This window comes from Eublepharis macularius, chromosome 6 (genome assembly GCF_028583425.1).
Source record: "Eublepharis macularius isolate TG4126 chromosome 6, MPM_Emac_v1.0, whole genome shotgun sequence".
Lineage (NCBI taxonomy): Eukaryota > Metazoa > Chordata > Lepidosauria > Squamata > Eublepharidae > Eublepharis > Eublepharis macularius.
The window spans coordinates 103,555,907-103,575,498 of NC_072795.1; the positions used below are offsets into that span (position 1 = coordinate 103,555,907).

The window sequence follows — 19,592 nt, forward strand, 5'->3', positions numbered from 1 at the left end:
TTAAAAAACTCCACCACTCTTGGAAACAGCCATATTTTCACCTGTTGTTAAAAAACAACATTAAAGGAACCCCCCAAAAGGCTTCCTTGGGAAATGTGGGAAGTACATATGGCACAATTTCCTCTCTTTCACTGAACTCACCTGAATGAATCATGGGACAGAGAGCAGAGCTTTGTCTATGAAACGTAAAGGAGCCTAAATAGGGTTGATCAACACCATGTGGAAACAGAGCCACCACGACATCCCTTACTGGGCAGAAAAGTGTTATGTCATAAAGGGAACAGTACTAAACTGGTATACAGAGAAGGAAACATCATTTAATTAATTGAAGCTTAATCCCAGGAAAATGTTTTTAGGATTGCAGCTAATTTTGTACTAATTTTGTTTTTGCTTGATAGAGAATAAAACCACAAATTTGGGTTTATTGCATCTCCAGCAGGCTGCCACACATAACTGATGGGCGGTGCTTGGCTAGGCTTAATGGGTCACAAGTTGTGCAGGCTGCTGCCCTACATTTTTTCATTCTGAGGCCTTGCTTGACCCTTTGTCTGCCTGATACATTTGTTGCATAACCCTTTTTCTGCCTCATGCTTGCCTTTCCACAAACTATCTTGAATAAGAACTGTGACCCTAGACCTTTGCTCTCTTTCTATACTCCTCACCATCATAAATATTCAGGAAATGTTCCCTTAAAACAGAAAGGGAAAAAATAGGCTCACCTTCAATGTTAGTATAATATATATATATTATGGAGACAAAATTAATCTTCCAGGTGTTGTTGACTTAGGTTTGTATTTAATATGGGCGTTGTGTGGCTGAAGAGCTTCAGTTTCTAAATGAAAACGTTGATTCAGTCCCTTTTGTCAGTTAATTTTTCTCTAAACAGTGGGTAGTAGGAGCACCTGGCACAATCCAAATGCACTTGGTAAAGGGCTTCATGAGCAACTTAGGGCCAAACTACAAGTGACACCTGAGACAAGTTGGACACTTGTCAGCTTCCCTCAAGTTTTGATGGGAAATGTAGGCAGCTTGGCAGAATGACAGTTGAAAAGTGACAGTTAAAAAGTCCATTGGACAACAGTCAGAGAGCCAAGATGAAAGACCAGGACGCCTACATTTCCCATCAAAACTTGAGGGAAGCTGACAAGTGTCCAACCTGTGTCATTCGTCACTTGTAGCTTTGCCCAGTGTGGTCTGAGGAAAATTAGCTGATAATTCATCCCTTTAAAGGGCTATTAGAAGTCATAATCAATGTAAATGTTTTGACTTCTAAACAATCAGTTCTACTGAACAATATAAAAGTCCATTTGTTGACTGATGCTCATATGTGTTTCCTCAAGACTGCAGTCCTGCTATGGGGATATCATATTTTCCCAGCACACAGGCCACTATAATGTGTATCTAGGAAAATGCATATCTTTTTTTAAAAAATGCGGTCTTTCCATCCTCATGTGAAACCCTCAGGGTGGCTACCCATCAACAATAATACAATATAGTATCAAAACATATTTTTAAATAATAATAAAACAGCATATCAAAATCCAGGAACACCTGAAATACTCTACTTCAACAGCAACCACGGCCAAAGAAGCAATGAATTGGCATTTAATGCACAAATGTGCTGAAATACCAGTTTCTTGACCCAGCATTGACCAGCAAATTAGGAAGGAATGTTTCTTCCACAAGATGGCAGACTTGTGCCACTTATCAGTTTGCAATTGTTATGTGCCCTGTTGCCGTAGATTTCCAGACCTAGACCCTCCTCACTGATTGCTTTAGAACTGGTTTGCATAGCAGAAAGGGGAGGCTGCTATAAGAAATAATATCTACACAAAGCTTGTTGCTTGTTTAGAAAAGAAATGGATGTTCTTTATTGTTAAGGAACTCCATGATAGGAAAGGAAGAGCAGGCATTCTAGTCATCTGCCTAAACTAGGAAGGAAAGGGATGCTGGAAGCACATCTTGCCCTCATGGAGGTTGGACAAAGAGGTAGGAATAGAAGGGGTTAGCAAGAGAGTTGGCACAATCCCATAGGGGTAGGGGAATTTCCCACTCCCAGTTGGCATTTCCTGCTGCTGTTCTGTTTATTTCCCTCTTGGGAAATAAAAGTGGGAGAAGCCAGGAAGGAGCCAGCCAGAGTTTGAAGCTACATTTCCCAGAGTTACCCCGATTTACCTGGGGGTCTGGATCCAGGATCCTGGATCGGATCCGAGATTCTCTGATTTGATCCAGGAAAACCAGATTTAGCCAGATTGGCAAAAATCTGGCTTTTATCCTGAATCCCAGATCTAGATTGCACACTCCAAGGAATCGGCTGAAACTATATGGTAAAAACACAGGTGATTTTTTTTGGCTATTTCTAGAGAGGTTTTACTGTAGAATTTTGGCCAGTTCTTAGAGAGGCTTGACATCACTTCTGGGATTCCTGGAAGTGATGCCACGCCATCATCCAGTGCCCACTCCCATGTGGGGACCCCCATTCCTCTTTCCCACTGTTTTCCAGGCTGTGCCTAGCAACTCTAGTTAGCTGGCAAGAAGGAAATCTCTGAAGGTAGCAATCTGGGTAAACAAAGAAACAGCAGCAGAATAGACAAGTGGAAGGATACAGAGGAACATGACTTACCCACTTTAAAATATACTGCCCCCTCTGGAGTACTGGCATGCATAGTAAGAAACACATTGTACAGCACTTTACTTTCTATCCCCATAACTCCAGCCTACATTCTGGGATACCTAAAACTACATATATCTATTTTTCCTTATTTTCTCTTAGTTTTTCCTCTCATTTTCTTACTTTCTCATGCCCTGTCTGATCCACTGTTTTTCTTCCTCTGTTTAAAAAAGTTCCTTCAAGAAAACAATGTTGCTGATAGTGCAACCTATCCTTAGAATAGGGCACAACCAAAGAATATAGTCTATTAGGTATTGTTTGTGTCATTGTGGCAAGAAGTTCAATCTTCCTCCCTTCCCACCATCTTCATATTTTATAAGAAGATTAATATCTTCTTTGAAAAATATACACATAACTTGCTGCACTCTTGTGGAGGGAAGAGGAATATGCATGCCATATGAAGTGGCAAATACCATCAAGGTAACTTCTCTACTCTCCTACTGCAAAATCCTGCCATCGTGCCACCTCTGTGGCAAACTCTCCACACACACCAGATGAGATGACATCATACTATTTGTCTGTTAAATATCACTTGTGGGAGTATCTTACTCGGGGGGAGGCAGGGAGATGGGGGGGGGTGCAGTCTGTGAACAGTGTTACGTCAATGGCATAGTATGGTAACACCACAGAGTTTCCAGCGATTCCTAGAGTGGAACAACATCATCTCTGGGTTTCCCCCAGAAATGACATAACACTGTCACACCAATGGCAGTTTTAAAATTTGCTGCAAGTAATACTCTTGCTGCTGTCACCATGTAACAGAAAAGATCTCCCTGTTCTTTTCTAACGTTAGTTGGTAGGATATTTAAGAGCATATTTTTCAGACTTAATTCAAATCTAAGTTTGAGAAGCTTCTGCATCGCTTCATGTATCTTTATTCAATATTTTCGTGTTTCTTATCCACCACATATGATAAAATGTTGCGTCCATGCTTTGACATTTCCAACAGTGTCCGCTGTAACCCAATTCTCGCAATGTCTTTGGGAGTAGTATACCATCTAAAGAACATTTTATACCAATTTTCTCTCAGGAACTGATAATCTGTAAATTTTATGTCCTTAGTCCCTAAATTTTCCCATACGTTCATCAGGATAGTTTCTCCGAAACTATCCATCCATTTTATCATACAAGTTTTAACTTGCTCCATTTCTGTGTGATATTGCAATAAGTTTTTGTAAATCTTCCCCAAGAGATGCTTCTGATCTCCAGATATTAATAGTGCTTTCTCTGAAACATTTGGTTTATTTATAAATATGAAGGTGGAATACAGGCGGAGGCAAAGAGGTACTTCTACAGGTTAACAGACCCTGGGAGGGGGGAGAGATCCATCACCTCCTAGCGCTTCAGTCAACTTGTAGCTGTCTCTTTCTCCCTTTCTGTTCTAAACACAAAGTCAGCAGTCTTCAGAGACCCCCAAGAAATTCCTTGTGTTTCTCTTTTTCATCTTAGGTGAATAGGTTACTTGCAGTAGCACTCGAAGGCAGGTGGAGATGTTATCGTGGAAACAGTTTCACATAGCCTATTTCTTAATCATTCCTAGGCTATAACTATAGTAATGGTAATGTGACTTGGTGCTTTACATAGTAACTTTGCATGATAATGATGGCTGTATGTAAGCTTTCCACCAGAGTAGATAGCAGATCCACAGGACCGTTACAAGATGTGAACATGTCATGGGGGGTGGGGGGACTGAAGCAGCTTCTTCCCATGTGCCACAGTCACCCACAATCATCTGGGAGGCAAGAACTCCCATCACACGTCTGATACAAAGTCATCCTGGCAGCCACAAGGATTTTGTCATGTGAATTCACTCAAAATGAACAGAACGAAAGCAGGACCCTCTTGAGTGGCTCGCTCAAAATGAGAAAAGGAATGCTTTTGCTGAGCTCTTTAATCAGTTTCCACTTAATCTTTTATTGTGTTATCTGGTTCTTTCAAAACTATCCTAGATTTACCAAACTGGAATGTGCGTGTTTATTTCAGGTGCATCTCAATTTTTTTTGTGGAGTTCCAGACTTACTTTGCTCAAGATTATGCCCGAACAGCTTGGATCCATTCCATAGTAGACTGTGCTACAATGCTTTGTGGTGAGTAGTCAGATCAATTGGAAATGATGAACTACTTGTAGTATTCTCTAATACAGTGTGTGGAACTAGATATTAAGTAATAAAGAACCAAATGGATATAGACTGTGGTTTTAGATTTCCTAATCAGAGCAAGCATTCTACCTAACAATGATCCCAACGGTTTAATCTGGTTTATGGTGCACTCTGTATTTGAATCAGGTAAAGGGAATTTTCCCTATTATTCCAAATACGCGTAATATGCTTTTCATAGAACGGGAATCAAGGTTTGAAGAGGTACTTCCTGGAATGAAATTTCAGAGTCAACTTCTTTTCTTTGTTTTATTATTGATAGATTGAAAATATTTATTTCTTGTCCTTCAGCCAGAAAATCAGTTCCTGTGGTGGCAAATAGCATGGGAAAACAATTAAAAATGCTATAAAATACAAGTAAATTAAAAACGTAAAGAGAAATAAAAAGTATTAAAAAAATAGCATTTTATAAAGCCAGCAATGGAAACATCAGACCTGAGACCAAAATGACACTAAAATAATCAATAATTGAAAGACCTCAAGGGAAAACAACCTTCCCCCATTTGTGAGAGAACAAATAGATTTTCACCTGGCAGCAGAAAGGTATCAAATCTGTGCCAGATGAGCCTTCACAGGAAGTTTCTACCACTTCCTGAAATCTTCTTGACTGGGGAGGGGCCGTGGCTCAGTGGCAGAGCATCTGTGTTGCATGCAGAAGGTCCCAGGTTCAGTTCCTGGCATTTCCAGTTTAAAAGTATCAGGTAGGAGGTGATGTGAAAGACGCTTTTCTGAGAACCTGAAGAGTGGCTGCCAGTCTGAGCAGGCAATACTAACTGATAGTTTGATTCAGTATAAGGCAGCTTCATGTAGTCATGTGGACCTCTGAAAAAAGGGGCAGTGGAGCAGTAATAGTAACTGTGCTTATGTACCACGCTTCTAGACAGACCAGTGCCCCACTCAGAACAGTGGACAAAGTCAATGTATTATTATCCCTGCAATACAGCTAGAGAGCTGAGGCTGAAGAGGAGTAGCTAACCCAAGGCCACCTACTGAGCTCATAGCAGTAGCGGGATTTGAACCAGCGGAGTGCTGATTCTCAGTCCAGCCACTTAACTTGAATGGGATACCATGAAGGAAGTCCAGAGTTTCTATGCAGGGGCAGGCAATGATAAACCACCTCCAGACCTCTTTTGCCTTGAAAACCCCTTGATGGGGTCACCACCATAAGTAGGCTGCAACTTGATGGCACTTCACATGTGCAGGCACACGTGGGTACACATTCACAGAGGGAAAGGCCAGTCCTTTAGATATCACGGTCACAAGACCAATCCAAGGGCTTCTGAGGTAATTTTAAAAGTTTGTGCTTCCCCACAAACTTAACTGAAATATTTTATGGATGAAAAATATGGAGGACAAGATCCACCCCCAGTATCTTCAAGCACATTTGCACAAATAGGAGGGGGTAGATATAGTGCTCACGCCAGGCACCCTGTTTTCTTCTGCTTTCTGGCTAACCTAATTTCAGGGCTGGGACCCTGGAGAAGAGGAAGGTTGCCTGGATGTATGTATGGTAGGAATCTATGGGCTTTCCTTTGCAAGTAACAACTGGCACGTTTTGTAATATGTGTTCCCACATATTTGCAGATAAGAGCCAATTAAGGAGGGGAGAGAGAAACTGAGGGATCCAGTAAGCCCTATGCTGATCCCTCTCTCACAGACGCAGCTGCCCCAGGTGGATCATGTCAGGGTTTTTAAATATTCCTTACATGCAGCTTATGAGAGAGTTATTGCTTCTTACTTAGGGGGTTCATGTGTAATGTATTGCTTGGAACATATTTTCTGTTCTGGCCTAGTTGACAACATTTCTTCATCCCAAGCCCTCTTCACAAGTTACACTGAACACATATACAATCCATGTACAGTGTATACTTTATTTTTCTTCATACGTGGGTTGAGTAATTTTCAAGTTAAATTCAATGCACATGCAGCTGAAGATGTAATTGAAACCCTACATTTATTCAATGCTGGTCCCCGGTTTCATTTGTAAAGTGTGTTGGTTATTTCTTTCAAATAGGTGTACGCTCATACATATAGGTTGGACATGTATTCACTGGCTTGCTCAAGGCCTCATGTGAATCCCTCAGTCTTCCATCAGTTCTTCCAGATGCCCTTAGCTTGAGTTTGATTTTTGGGGGGGGGGGGAATGGGAAGCAGCTGAGTTTGAAAAGTCTGTGGAGGAGGGGGGAAACACAGAATGGGCCATGATGTTCTGGACTCAGTTCTGGCAGGTGACAAAAGTTATCGGGGCTAAAAAGATATTCTTGTTGGAGTACCATCTTCTGCATATCAGCTGTTACACTTGTCTGTGTGAGAAATGCAAACAAGTTCATGTTCATTTGTATTTTATTCATTTGTATTTAGCACCACTGGGGAGTTTTATCAGTAATCGTATCTCCTGTCAAGTGGGCATCATACTAGGAGGATTGCTTGCATCTGCTGGACTGATCCTGAGTTCCTTTGCCACAAGGCTGGAGCATCTTTATCTTTCCTTAGGAGTTCTTACAGGTATTACTGTTAATTGCTTTTGAGGATATTGTACTTAATTTACCTTATTCCTTTTTTGCCCCAAGAATATTACTTTATTCACCTTCCTGACTAAGCATTAGGCCACCATAATTCACATGTTATTGTTTGGAAACTGAAGAAAGGCAACGGAGACTTTCCCAAAGCCATCCAGTGAGCCTGTGGCAAGGTCAGGAGGGAATTGGAGTTCGTGTGGTATAACTGCTAGAGTTCAGCTGGGACGGGGAGACCTAAGTTCCAATCCCCATTCAGCATGAAATTCACTCCAGTCACTCGCTCTCGCTTCACAAGACTGATGTAAAGATAAAATGGAGGATGAGATAACCACATATACTATCCTAAACAAATTGAGTGTGATAGTTTCAACCAGGGGTTTTTGAGGTGGCGAAACTCTCAAGAGGAAAATGAGGAAGAAACACATGGGATTCTTTGAAATCATATTATTTTCAAGCACTATTGCAGAGTATTTTCAAGAGGTGTCAGAACTCCGTTCCCCTGCATTCCCCCTGAAAAAAAGCCCTGGTTTCAAGTAGGTGGCCATGTTGGTCTGTAGTAGAACAGCAGGATTTAAGCCCAGTGGCATTTTATAGACCAACAAGATTTTTGGGGTATAAGCTTTCAAGAGCTTATACCCAAATTCTGGGACCCAAATTCTAAATGTGATAGATAATGGATTACAGCCAATTAAATCAGTAAATAAACATGAAAAAGTCAGTCAGCAGAGACCTAAAAATTAGAATCTTTATGCTAATTCTCATAGGTCAGCTGCTTCAGAATCTTAAATGAAAAGTGTGATTGGTGTCTTCTTTGTTGTTAATTAGGTGGAATGATGTATTGGATCACGGGAATAGTATAATTCTGGTGCCAAGACTTCAGTTTTAAAGCTCAAGACCAATTTTTTCTCTACTTTTCGCTCAGATTCTAACACATCAATTTGCAGTCTTGGAATGAGAGTTCTGAATCTTGAAAATTCATTTGATTTGTTATGCGTATGAACTTCAATCTAGTGGTAATGGTGGGATTGCGGTAAGCAATCACATCAGTTAATTTTGATTAGTAAAATTCATATTATTTCTCTTTAAAAGAAACATCTTCTGAGTCTGTTACTCCTGAGCATTCCTTGTGAATTTAGCAATTACTTTAAAAAAAAATTCTTTGTCCTTCTCCAGTTCGTTTCTCAACAAAATGAAGGCTGGAAATGTTTATACTGAGATTGCTGACTTATTAAAACTAGCATTGTAGCCAGGGTGATGCAAGCTTAGTCCTTAGACCCCTGCAGTTATACTGCAGTTCTGTAGAAATAACTGTACTCAAATGCTGCTAATCGTTTGTTTGCTAAGAAAAAGTCCATAATTGTGGCCTGTGTTGTTCCATCAGTTACAGATTCAACTTTTATCAAATGTGTTGTCCACAAATAAGAAACTCCTTCCAAAAATCAAACCCCAATAATGCTGCTGGAGCTTCCTGTGGTGAAAAGATGCAAACCCCACAAAAGATATAAACTTTAATCTTTGATAACCATCTTTACCCACTGGATGTCTTAATGTTTCGCTGACTGCCTTCAGATGTCATGAACAAATAGGAGTTTGTTCTTCATCAGCATCAACTTTGTTTATTGTCATTCTCACATATTCCTCACACACGTTTCTCCCCTTCATACATGGAGGAGCGATTGAAGATTTTTTGCTTTCAGACGTCTATGATTTAACTCAGATTGTTCTGATGTCTGAATGCGACAGTGTCAACAAGTTGAAGTCTCCCCCCACCCCACCCCAATTACCAAGGATTCTAAATAGCAATTTAATACGGGTAATTCAGAACTCCAAAATCTGGTGATACATTTGGATTACGAGCATTTCAGAATGATGCCGTTAATTTAAGTGAACATATACTATAAGCATGGAGGGAAATGTGGAAGTAAAATTCATGAGTATCTGGTATGTATATAATTTTTCTTGGTATCATCCACAAAATGTTGTCTTCATAAAAAAGTCCAAATGCATATTTTCACAACTATTTCCCCATGTAAATAATTGGCAATGATCGCATTCTGCCAGCTCTCTCGAGTGCTATTAACGTCGTTTTATTGTGCTTTTCTTCCCTTCTAGGCCTGGGATTTGCTCTTTGTTATTCACCAGCCATAGCAATGGTAGGCAAGTATTTCAGCAAGAGGAAAGCACTTGCTTACGGGATTGCCATGTCGGGCAGCGGAATTGGCACATTCATCCTGGCCCCTGTGGTCCAGCTTTTGATTGAACAGTTTTCCTGGCGTGGAGCTGTACTTATCCTGGGAGGTTTTGTTTTAAACCTGTGTGTCTGTGGTGCTCTGATGAGACCGATTGCAATGAAAGAGGACCACAAGAACACCCCTGAATTCCCGGAGCAAGAGTTTGGGCCCGAAGCACAAAAGCAGGACTTAAAGCAGTGGTCTGTCTGCTCCCCTCTGATCAAAGTGTGGTCTCACAAATGTCTCTGCCGGTGCTCGTGGCAGGAATACAACTTCTTGCTGATGCCAGACTTTGTGGTGCTTGCCGTGTCTGTTTTATTTATGGCTTATGGCTGCAGCCCCCTCTTTGTTTACCTGGTGCCTTATGCGTTAAGGGTTGGAGTCAGTCATCAGCAGGCAGCTTTCTTGATGTCCATTCTTGGAGTCGTCGATATCATTGGAAACATCACCTTCGGATGGCTCACAGATAGAAGGTAAAGGCAGCACTGTGTAGAAAGTGGGGTATAGGGACCCATGCAGGACAGCGAATGCCAGTTAACATTCTATGACTTGGGCGGGAGACCATGATCATATATAAGATCTAAACCAGGGGTGATGGAAGGCAAAGGTCTTCAGTCTTTAAAAGATAAATGATAGGATTTGGATCAGGGATGCTCAAGAAGGGGTTTTTAGCCCTTCAAATCCCACCTGGCTTCACTAATTGAGACTGCCCTCCATATTCTTATTAACACTCTCAAAGGGAAAAGACAGGTTTTTTTAATGGGCAGTGTCGTGGGTCTGATTTTGACTGGTGATATCATATGGGAGTAGATGAAAGCTTGTCTTCCCTCTCACTTGGTCTGAGAATAGTATTATGAACAGTAAGGCAGTTCTTAATTTCTAAAACAGAAAAGCATCAGAGCTGAGGCCTCTATGGAAGCCCTCCTATATAATCTAGAAAGCAGCCTCACTCTTTCATTCCAGGAGTGTGGAGGGAGGCTGCAGTGTCATGAGCTTGTATCCCGAGGGGCATTTCCATCAGGGAGTTTTTGTCAGCAGAGGGCAACTTTCTCACCCCTCCTCCTGCTGCAGCCAAAAATGTACCACAAAATGTTGTTCCTGAAGGTCTCCCATCCCCCAGGGGAGTATTTTGAGCTGCAGCAGATTTGGGGGGGGGGGGCGGGGAGATGATAGGTTTGTATTGGGAACACTCCATTGGCTCCAGATAGCATAGGAGGCAAGAATTCCTCATTGTTACTCAGAGTTATTTTTCTGCATTGTGGACATGCCTGTTTCATTGTAAAGGCCACAACAGGGAGGGAGCAGTGCTAAGTGGACAGATTTAAACGGAAAGGAGAGAAGCTACAAGAGAAGCGACTTTTAACAGTTACCAAATATTGAAGGTAACTGCTTTGGATCATATTTTAGTTATGGTTTTGGCCTTTTTTTCAAACCGATGTGGCTACCTGTAATCTTTTATTAGGACCAACTGAAATTCTATAAGATAGCATGTACAGTGTGTGAGTTCTCTTAATCATGCAAGATGGTAACTGATCACAGGTTCATTGCAACTAACTTTCCCACCTTGTCTTGTTTATATCCTTAGGTGCTTGAAAAAGTATCGTTATGTTTGCTACCTCTTTGCTGTAGGAATGGATGGGTTGTGCAGTCTTTTCCTTCCGGTTCTTCAAAACTTTCCACTCCTTGTGCCTTTCTCATTCACCTTCGGGTATTTCGACGGAGCCTATGTAACACTCATTCCTGTGGTGACAGCAGATGTTGTGGGAACTGCTTCCTTATCATCAGCCCTCGGGGTGGTGTACTTTCTCCATGCAATACCATACTTAATCAGCCCACCGGTTGCAGGTCAGTTTGCATATAAGTCTACTATACAGGACTGTTTACATATACATCGGCTGTACTCTACTTCTGTTTATTTCCGTGAGCACTTTCTATCCAATATGTGCTGCAGGTTCCTTCCTGGAAACACAATGCAGGAGGCTAAGTTAGACTGGGACCATGGTGCATGAGGGGAAAACGTGAGGCAAGAATGAGGAGAGGGGCTGCTATTTGCTCGGCTCTCTTGGCGGTTCCAGATATTTGGACAGGGCACATATAGGTTTCCCCAGTGAGGCAAACAGTCCCCCTGGTCTTTCGACAATACAATCCCCCTGGTCCTTTTCATATATGAAAAATGGCAGGGGATGGGGTCTTAAGCTAGAGTTGCCAGTTCCAAGTTGGGCAATTTCTGGAGATTTGGGAGGTAGAGCCCAGAGAGAGTAGTGTTCAGGGGAGGGGAGGATATAATTCGATAGACTCCACCCTCCAAAGAAGACTTTTTCTCCAGGAGAACTGATGTCTGTGACCTGGAGATCAGCTGTAGTTCAGGAAGTTTTCCAGACACTGCCTGGAGGTTGGCAACCCTAGTTTAACACATGCACAAACACACACACACACACACACACATGCCCATCCTTGTGCACCATCATTCCAGTATGAATCAGGACTGGGCATGCCTGGGAATTAAGTTCCCAGATGGAAACTTGCAGGGCATGTCCTTGTAGCAGACCTAGACACAGAAGGACACGTAGGTAGGTATGCCCTTAGTTAACTTATCAATTGTAAAATGATCATCCATAAAAGTCAGTTCCTGAGTTTTGTCTCTTTGTCATGCTTTTGTGTGACTAAGAATCAGAATCCAGGATGTGGGATGAAATGTGGGGCTTTTATGCAGATTGCTGTCTATTCTCTGTGACACACACAAAAATGTGTACACTCTTAGTTGCTGCTGCTTGGGGGATATCTCTGATTCCCCTTGCATTCACTCTTCAAAGGACCCCATTCCTGACTCTGAATTGAATGCTAATGGTCACCTCTTCCCTGTACCTCTATTGCTGTCACATAACATGTTCCTTTGGTGCTTTCTTCTTTAAAAGGGTTTTTTTTTTACATTTAAACAGTCTAATCTGAGAAGGGGTGGAGGTGGCTTTGTCACTTACACGAGGGACCAATCAGCACCAAGCTTAACCCTACTCCAGAAAAAGCAGGAAGCTGGCTTCATAAAGACATGGGCACCAACCATTAGCACTGAGTAAAGCTTGCATCTCCTGCAAAGCTGAGAAAGAGATTTCTCCTAAACTCAATCCCCAGGAGGGGAAATAAATGCTGTCAGCCTTGTTTACTATCCACTCCCCTAACGCATTTTTGGGAAGATGTGGGTAAAATCTGCCGACTGTACTCTCGCAGCAGGCCTAATGATGAAACTGTGTATGTCAGCACACACTGTTGTATCTCTACTTTTGGCTAGACCCAGCTAGAGATGCACCTTGATTGGTCTCAGATTTAGAACCTGCTGCAGGTTTGAATGCTAAGCGAAGGTTGCCTGTTGGGATTACTTCTTAAGTACATGCCTGAACATTGACAACTTTCAAGCTTCTGTCCTTCAAAAAGAAATAAACAAATCAGTATTCACAATAATGTGTCCATCTTATGGGGAAGGAAGAAGGGGAACAGGAAGAAGCTGTGGTTTGATGGGATTAATAAAATGCTCGCTTGCTTCTGCAGTGCATGTTGGAAAAAGGGACTGGCGATGTCTCTGGCTCAAACCTTCAAGACAAGAATCGTAGAGTTAGACAGATAGATAGGCTAGTATCAGTCTCCTTCCTGCCTACTCCACTATCACTCACTTTCTCTGATTGGTAGAATGTAGTCCAAGGGAACTTCCTTCCTTCTTCTTCCCTCCTGTCTTCACTGCATGCATCAGGAGAAGCAGCACGTTATCTCCTCCTGGGACAAATGAAACCGATGGCCTGTTATCAATCTGAAGCCATCCGTAGTGACTTTTTCTCTCCACTATAGATAAGTTAATGTACGTCTATAAATAGACCATTATCGGTTCTTTAACTCAAGGGAGAGGCTCTCTGTGTGCAATTTGTAAGATAGTGTGGTAAATATGACTATAGTCCACGTTGCTGCACTGAAGTTCAGGAGGAGCACTCTGTTAATAAGGAAAGGAAGGGCTGCCTGACTGGTCCAGCCATCCTTAACTAAACCCAACAGTGCACACTAGGGGGCAGCATACTCAGACATCCTACTGTTTATGGGGAAAGGGACATAAAAGGGAACAGCACTAGAACAACAACAAAGTCAGATTTAGCTTGTGATGTTTGAGAAATCCGAAATATTATTGATAGTTCTTTTTTGTTTTCTTCTCTGCCTTTAAAAACATTCTGCACATGTTTTCATTATGATCTGTTAAGGACCATCCAGCTGCCAAATTCATACCATGCTCTTCAATGCGGGGTTGCCAACACCAGCTTGGAAAATTCCTGGTCATTTGTGGACGGAGCCTAGATATGGTAGAGTTTAGAGAGAGGAGGACGCTCAGGAAAAATGTAATGCTATAGCATCCACCCTGCAATGCAGCCTTTTCCTCCAAGGGAACTGATCTCTGTAGTCTGGAAATCAGTTGTAATTTCAGGAGCACTCCAGGCCCTACCTGGAGTTTACAGCTGAGAGGGAAGTCTCCGTAAAACAACACTTTAACAACCAGGGAGAAACCTCTTATGGAGACTGAATGAAGATGTCAAATTAATTCATGTAGTATTTATATCCAAAACGCAAGTGCTCTGTGTGCAATTTACAAAAGTACATATAAGTCACAATACAATAATTGAACAGGTTTTCATATCCAAACAATCATAAACCATATCAAATCAATCTAATAGTTTCTCTCTTTAACAGGGTAGTCAACCTGACTATATAATATATTGTCCAACCCAATGCAAGGTAAGTACACTGCGATAGCAGTCCAATAGTATAACTTTGTTTCCTTTTTTTTGCAGAGACGAAGACGCCACGGTGGATTTCCTTCCTTCAGGACGTAATCCAGACAGGAAAGCTGATAGAGTGAACAGTTGGCAATGGACTTGCTAGCTAATAAATCTATCTATTTCGGGGATCTTATTCATCAGCCAATAATAATTCTCCTATAAAGCATAATATACATACAATAGTCCATGTCTGGTGATCATAACAAGGAATTCCTATCTACGATACAATAAAATCTACAATAAATATATAAATATGAATAAATACAATAACATGAGTACTCACTTTTTAATTCATACAAAAGTTCTTATGCTGCATTAATCATAATCCACTGGTCTGGAACCTTAATCAAACACTACTAGGAGTATGGTATAAATACAAACGCTGCTTCATTGATTGAACAGTTAAAGGGACCATTCAGCACATTGCGTTTCAATTTAAAGGGAGTTGTTAATCACAGAATACAGAAAAATCAATTTCATTATTTAATCCCTTGGGATCATTATTAAAGGATCACTCCTTATCTACTTTCCTGTCTGGATTACGTCCTGTGGGAAGGAAATCCACCAATGTATCTTCATCTCTGCAAAAGAAAAAAAGAAACAAAATTATACAATTGGACAGCTATCACGGTGTACCTATTTGCATTGGGTTGGACAGCATATTATAGTCTGGTTGACTACCCTCTTAAAGAGATTGATTACATTGATTTGATATGATTTATGATTGTTCGGATATGAAGATCTGTTTAATTACTGTGTTGTGACTTACATGTACTTTTGTAAATTGCACACAGAGCACTTGCACTTTTTATATAAATACTGTATGAATTAATTTGTCATCTTCATTCAGTCTCCATAGGAGGTTCCTACCTGAAGTTTGGCAACCATACGGTATGTTATGTCCAGATCTGTCTGTATACTTGAGTTAATTTTTTAAAGCCAAACTTTTATGAAAAAGATCATTTAGACCACATAGATTATGCAAACCAAGGTGGATGTAATGTCATCATGTGGCATAGTTCATTTTGCAATGTTAATTATTTTGCATAATTTGATTTTGCAAGTTGTGGCATGGAAGTGCAGAGGAGCAGGAATATTATTCAGCCAGCTCTCTGGCTTTTGACCAGGCATTGCTCACGTACTTTTCAAGTGTATCATAAGGACCAGAAACCTTTTAAAAAAGCAGATTCTTAGGATACTGAATTATTTACCCATCAGTTGGATCCTGTGATTTTTCTGATGTTCTATATAACTGTAATATATACACAGTTCTGGCTATAGGGTTGCCAGTCTCCTGTTGAGGGTGGGGGATCCCCTGTTCCCACCCCCACCCCCTGCCCCACTAACCTGGCTGGTGGGGGAGGGAACACACCTCCTGGGGTGTGCTTCTGGGCCATGCTTCCGGGCCACACAGTGTGCTCCTGAGCTGAATCATCCTGGATCGGGCCGCTGTGGAGCGCAACAGCACTCCTGTGCTCTGCAGTGGCCCAATCTAGGCTGAATTAGCCAAAATTAGGGCAGAATTGGCCCGAATTTTGGCAGAATCAGCCCAGATTGGGCCTGAATTGGGCTGCTGCAGAATGCAGAAATGCTCCCACGCTTCTCAGCAGCCCAACCCTGGGAGCACTCCCAGGGTGGCCCCTGACCCATACAATGACATCACTTCTGAGAAGTGACATCATCACACAAGCCAGGAGTGTGCGCACAAGCACAGGATGGCAGGTAGGTGCCAGGCCTCCCACCTCCTGCAGGGCGGTTGGGGGACCTGGCAACCCTATGTCCACAGGATGCTACATGTGTGGAGGAATTTCCACTCCTGAAACTCTGTGGTTACAATAGCTTTTCATAAACTTGTTGAAAGTACCATTTATTTCCCCTTATACCCATTTTATTGTCACCCCAAATCTTACTATGTTTTCTAGTCTAACAGGCTTGCAAGTTTTTGAAGTGTTTGAAAAGATGTCATAGCAGGAGAGAGAAAAAAATGAGCACGTGTGTAGTGGATTGCAAATCTGATGATTATAGCACCTCCAAAAATTATTGCCAGTATATTACCTAAGCGTACTTTTGTGTTGGCGGGTATACTGTACATTGGCATGCAAATTCCCTAAGTTTGTCTCCTTCAAGTTACCGGCAGAATTTTAATAAAGAAGAATTTTCAGAAATCTAACGAAGAAGCCTTGCGCCATCTGCCTTTTAAACTGTATCAAGAGTCAGTTAGCTTCATAGTCTTATTGCTTGGTGAGGCCTTGAGTTTCACTTTACAAATGAAAGCTTCCAGATTTCCTCATAGCATTCATTAATGGGTGTATCGCAGAATGGCTTCTTTCATAGTCAAATTAGCCATATTGTTTATGACTATGGTATGTATCATCAATACATGAATGTGAAATTGTGGGCTTCTGGTCAAACCATTATGCAAGGGTGATGTTTACATCAAAGCTGATATATATGCACACCCTCCACCCTCACTTGTCCTAGAAATGGGTTTTTCACTTGTGGAATTATAAAGCAGTCTTAACAATCATGTAAAAACAGTAACAAAAGAAGTAAAATAAATCAGGGAAGGGGAGACTTTAGGCTACTTCCAGGAGCTACTTTTTTTTTCCTTCAAGAGTTACAGGTCACAAGCAGCTTGGTATGCAGATCTAGTCACAAGTTGAGAAAGTTAGGCAGGCTCAAGGCCAGCCAGTTTCACTGGGTGGAGATCTGGGACAGGTCTTAGTTTGACGCAGTTACTACTACTGGACATACTCCAGAATTCTTTCTGGTGTCCAAAGGATCCTAGAGCAGATAGGTCAATGTGGAAAATGTTCACTGAATGGAGAAACTTGAAAACCAAAGAACTACTGTGTTAATTGGCCCCTCTCCTGGGGGTCAGGTATGACAAGTAAATGCCCAGTTACTAGTCTCTTGGAAATGACATTCTGCCCATCACAGAATTAATCAGCTTTACAGTCCAAGAAAGCCTGGCAGGACAGAAAAGTGTTCAAAAGAATTATAAACTGTAGGGAGGGGATTCCCTGGGAAACTGGAGCGGATGTGTCAACCAGATTATAACAAGTGGGAGCCTGCAAGAATTGCAGGGGAGGGGGATTCCAGGGAGTTTTGTCAGGCTTCTGTCCCCCCTCCATTGCACAGAGCTGTTCCCTTTTGCACCTTCCTTCCAAACACCATTACCATCGCACCCCAAAGGGGAAGGGGTTTGGGGAGGAGGGGGGCCAAAGGAGAAGGGTGTTTGGGGAGGGCAAAGGGGAAGGATGTTTGGAAGAGTGAATAGCAAAGGGGAAAGGTGTTTGGGAAGGGGGCATGGCAAAGGGGGAAAGAGTTTGGGAAGAGGGGTGGCAAAGGGGAAAGGTGATTGGAAGCCCCCCCCCCCCAAAAACTCCCAAAAACCCTTCCTGTTCCCCTTCCAGCCTTGGTGCAGCATGCTGCTGTGGTGCCTGGCTCTCCTGGCCTCAGGGCCACTCACTGCAGCCACACATGGCCTTGGTGCGGCTAGCTGCTGCCACTTCCAGTCACTTCTGGCCTTGGGGTGGCTGGCTGCCACCATGCACAGCCTTGCTATTGCAGTGCCTGGGCTCTCCTGGCCTTGGAGTGGCTTGGGCCAGGGAAAGGTGGCTGAGTAACCCTGAGGTAAGTTCTGGGGTAGCCTGTCCCCCACCACATGTCTGCCAAGAACAGTTCATTGCACTTGTGCTGTGATTGTTCTCGGTTTTCTGGGGTGGTTTTAACTCCCAACCCTCCTATTTACCCTTTTAGATTTTTCTGCAAGCCTGGGGGGAGAGGTCCCCCAAGTCTGGAGAAAAATCTCCCTTGTATCAAGCTGGCCTCTCTCTGCAGATATAAGTATTTGCAGATTGAGGCCACTTCACTATTAGTATGTAAGATAACAACAACAACATTTGATTTATATACCACCTTTAAGGACAACTTAATGTCATACTCAGAGCGGTCTACAAAGTGTGTTGTTATTATCCTCACAACAATCACCCTGAGAGGTTGATGGGACTGAAAGAACTCCTAGAAGCTGTGACTGACCCAAGGTCACCCAGCTGGCTTCAGGCAAAGGAGTGGGGAATCAAACCCAGTTCTCCAGATTAGAGTCCTGCTGCTCTTAACCGCTACAACAAACTGGCTCTCAACAAGATAGGCTTGTTTCAGAAGGTACATGAATTAAGGCATACCAATTAATTGTTCCATAAAAAGATGTTGTATGTTTCTCACAGGTTGGCTTGTAGATACAACTGGCAACTACACTGCATCATTCGTCCTGTGTGGATTTTCCATGATATTCAGTTCGATATTGCTGTGCTGTGCAAGACTAGCAAAGAAGGTCAAATGGACACACTCGAGGCCAGCTGGCAGAGAAACTGATGCTAAGCAACAAATCTGGACAAATGGAGCCATCCGTTATTCTGTAACTAGAGAATTAGATCAAAAAGGTGTAGAGCTGTTGGCTAGTGAAGTTAATAGCATTAGCACAAGATGATAATGTGTTGAAAGGCCCCATGTACAAAGAATATTTTACTAAGATCAATTTCGCTAGGTATCCTATTGAAGTTTTTTGTTCTCCTAGTGGATAGAGGGAGGGAAGAGTTTCTCTAAGCAGACCAAAAGGCCTGTTGATAATAAGATTCAATGGGAAAGAGGAGATCTCTTCTTCTAGAATATGCAGAAGACCATTTCTAATTCAGTAAATCTAGTCCAAGTGGGAAGAGAAAGAATGTAATTATTATCAGAAATGACCTGTGTGTGCAAAGGGAAAAACTGGACAACCAAATGTCAGATGAACTTGGAAGAAGAATGCAGTTACAGTCAATCTTCAAAGATGTTGCATACAGCTGATCTTGTTTGGGAGAGACATAAAAAAGTTTAAAATTATATATTTTTATGGTCTTTGGTTAACTCTGAAAATAACAATAGATAGCTGAGCAATTTGCAAAGGGGCTCTGCTGGAGCTCTGCATTTTATACTGTGGTTCATCTTATTTTAAAATATCATTGAATCAGTTCTAACTGTGCAATGTGCCTACATTTCATAAACCCTGGGATATGATTTTGGAAGGCTGGCATCATTCTCAGAACTTTCATTCTAAAAGCACCAAACAGCAGTTCATACTATGATAGCAATATAATAGCTGGGATGCTGACGGAGACGAAATCTTGGCTTGAAAAATACAGTAAAAATACAGTAATGACTGA

The 19,592-nt window shown here is 41.9% G+C and overlaps 1 protein-coding gene across 3 annotated transcripts in view; it reads left to right on the top strand.

Moving 5' to 3' along the window:
* Positions 1-19,272, top strand: part of SLC16A12 (solute carrier family 16 member 12) — an 83,963-nt gene extending 64,691 nt beyond the window's left edge. For all 3 annotated transcript variants that reach the window (XM_054983335.1, XM_054983333.1, XM_054983334.1), the window contains exons 3-7: positions 4,655-4,758; positions 7,189-7,332; positions 9,459-10,050; positions 11,163-11,422; positions 18,618-19,272. In XM_054983335.1, coding sequence (XP_054839310.1) covers positions 4,655-4,758; positions 7,189-7,332; positions 9,459-10,050; positions 11,163-11,422; positions 18,618-18,880 — 1,363 coding nt within the window. In that variant the 3' untranslated portion in view covers positions 18,881-19,272. The remainder of the gene's footprint in view (positions 1-4,654; positions 4,759-7,188; positions 7,333-9,458; positions 10,051-11,162; positions 11,423-18,617) is intronic.
* Positions 19,273-19,592: the final 320 nt, after the last annotated feature.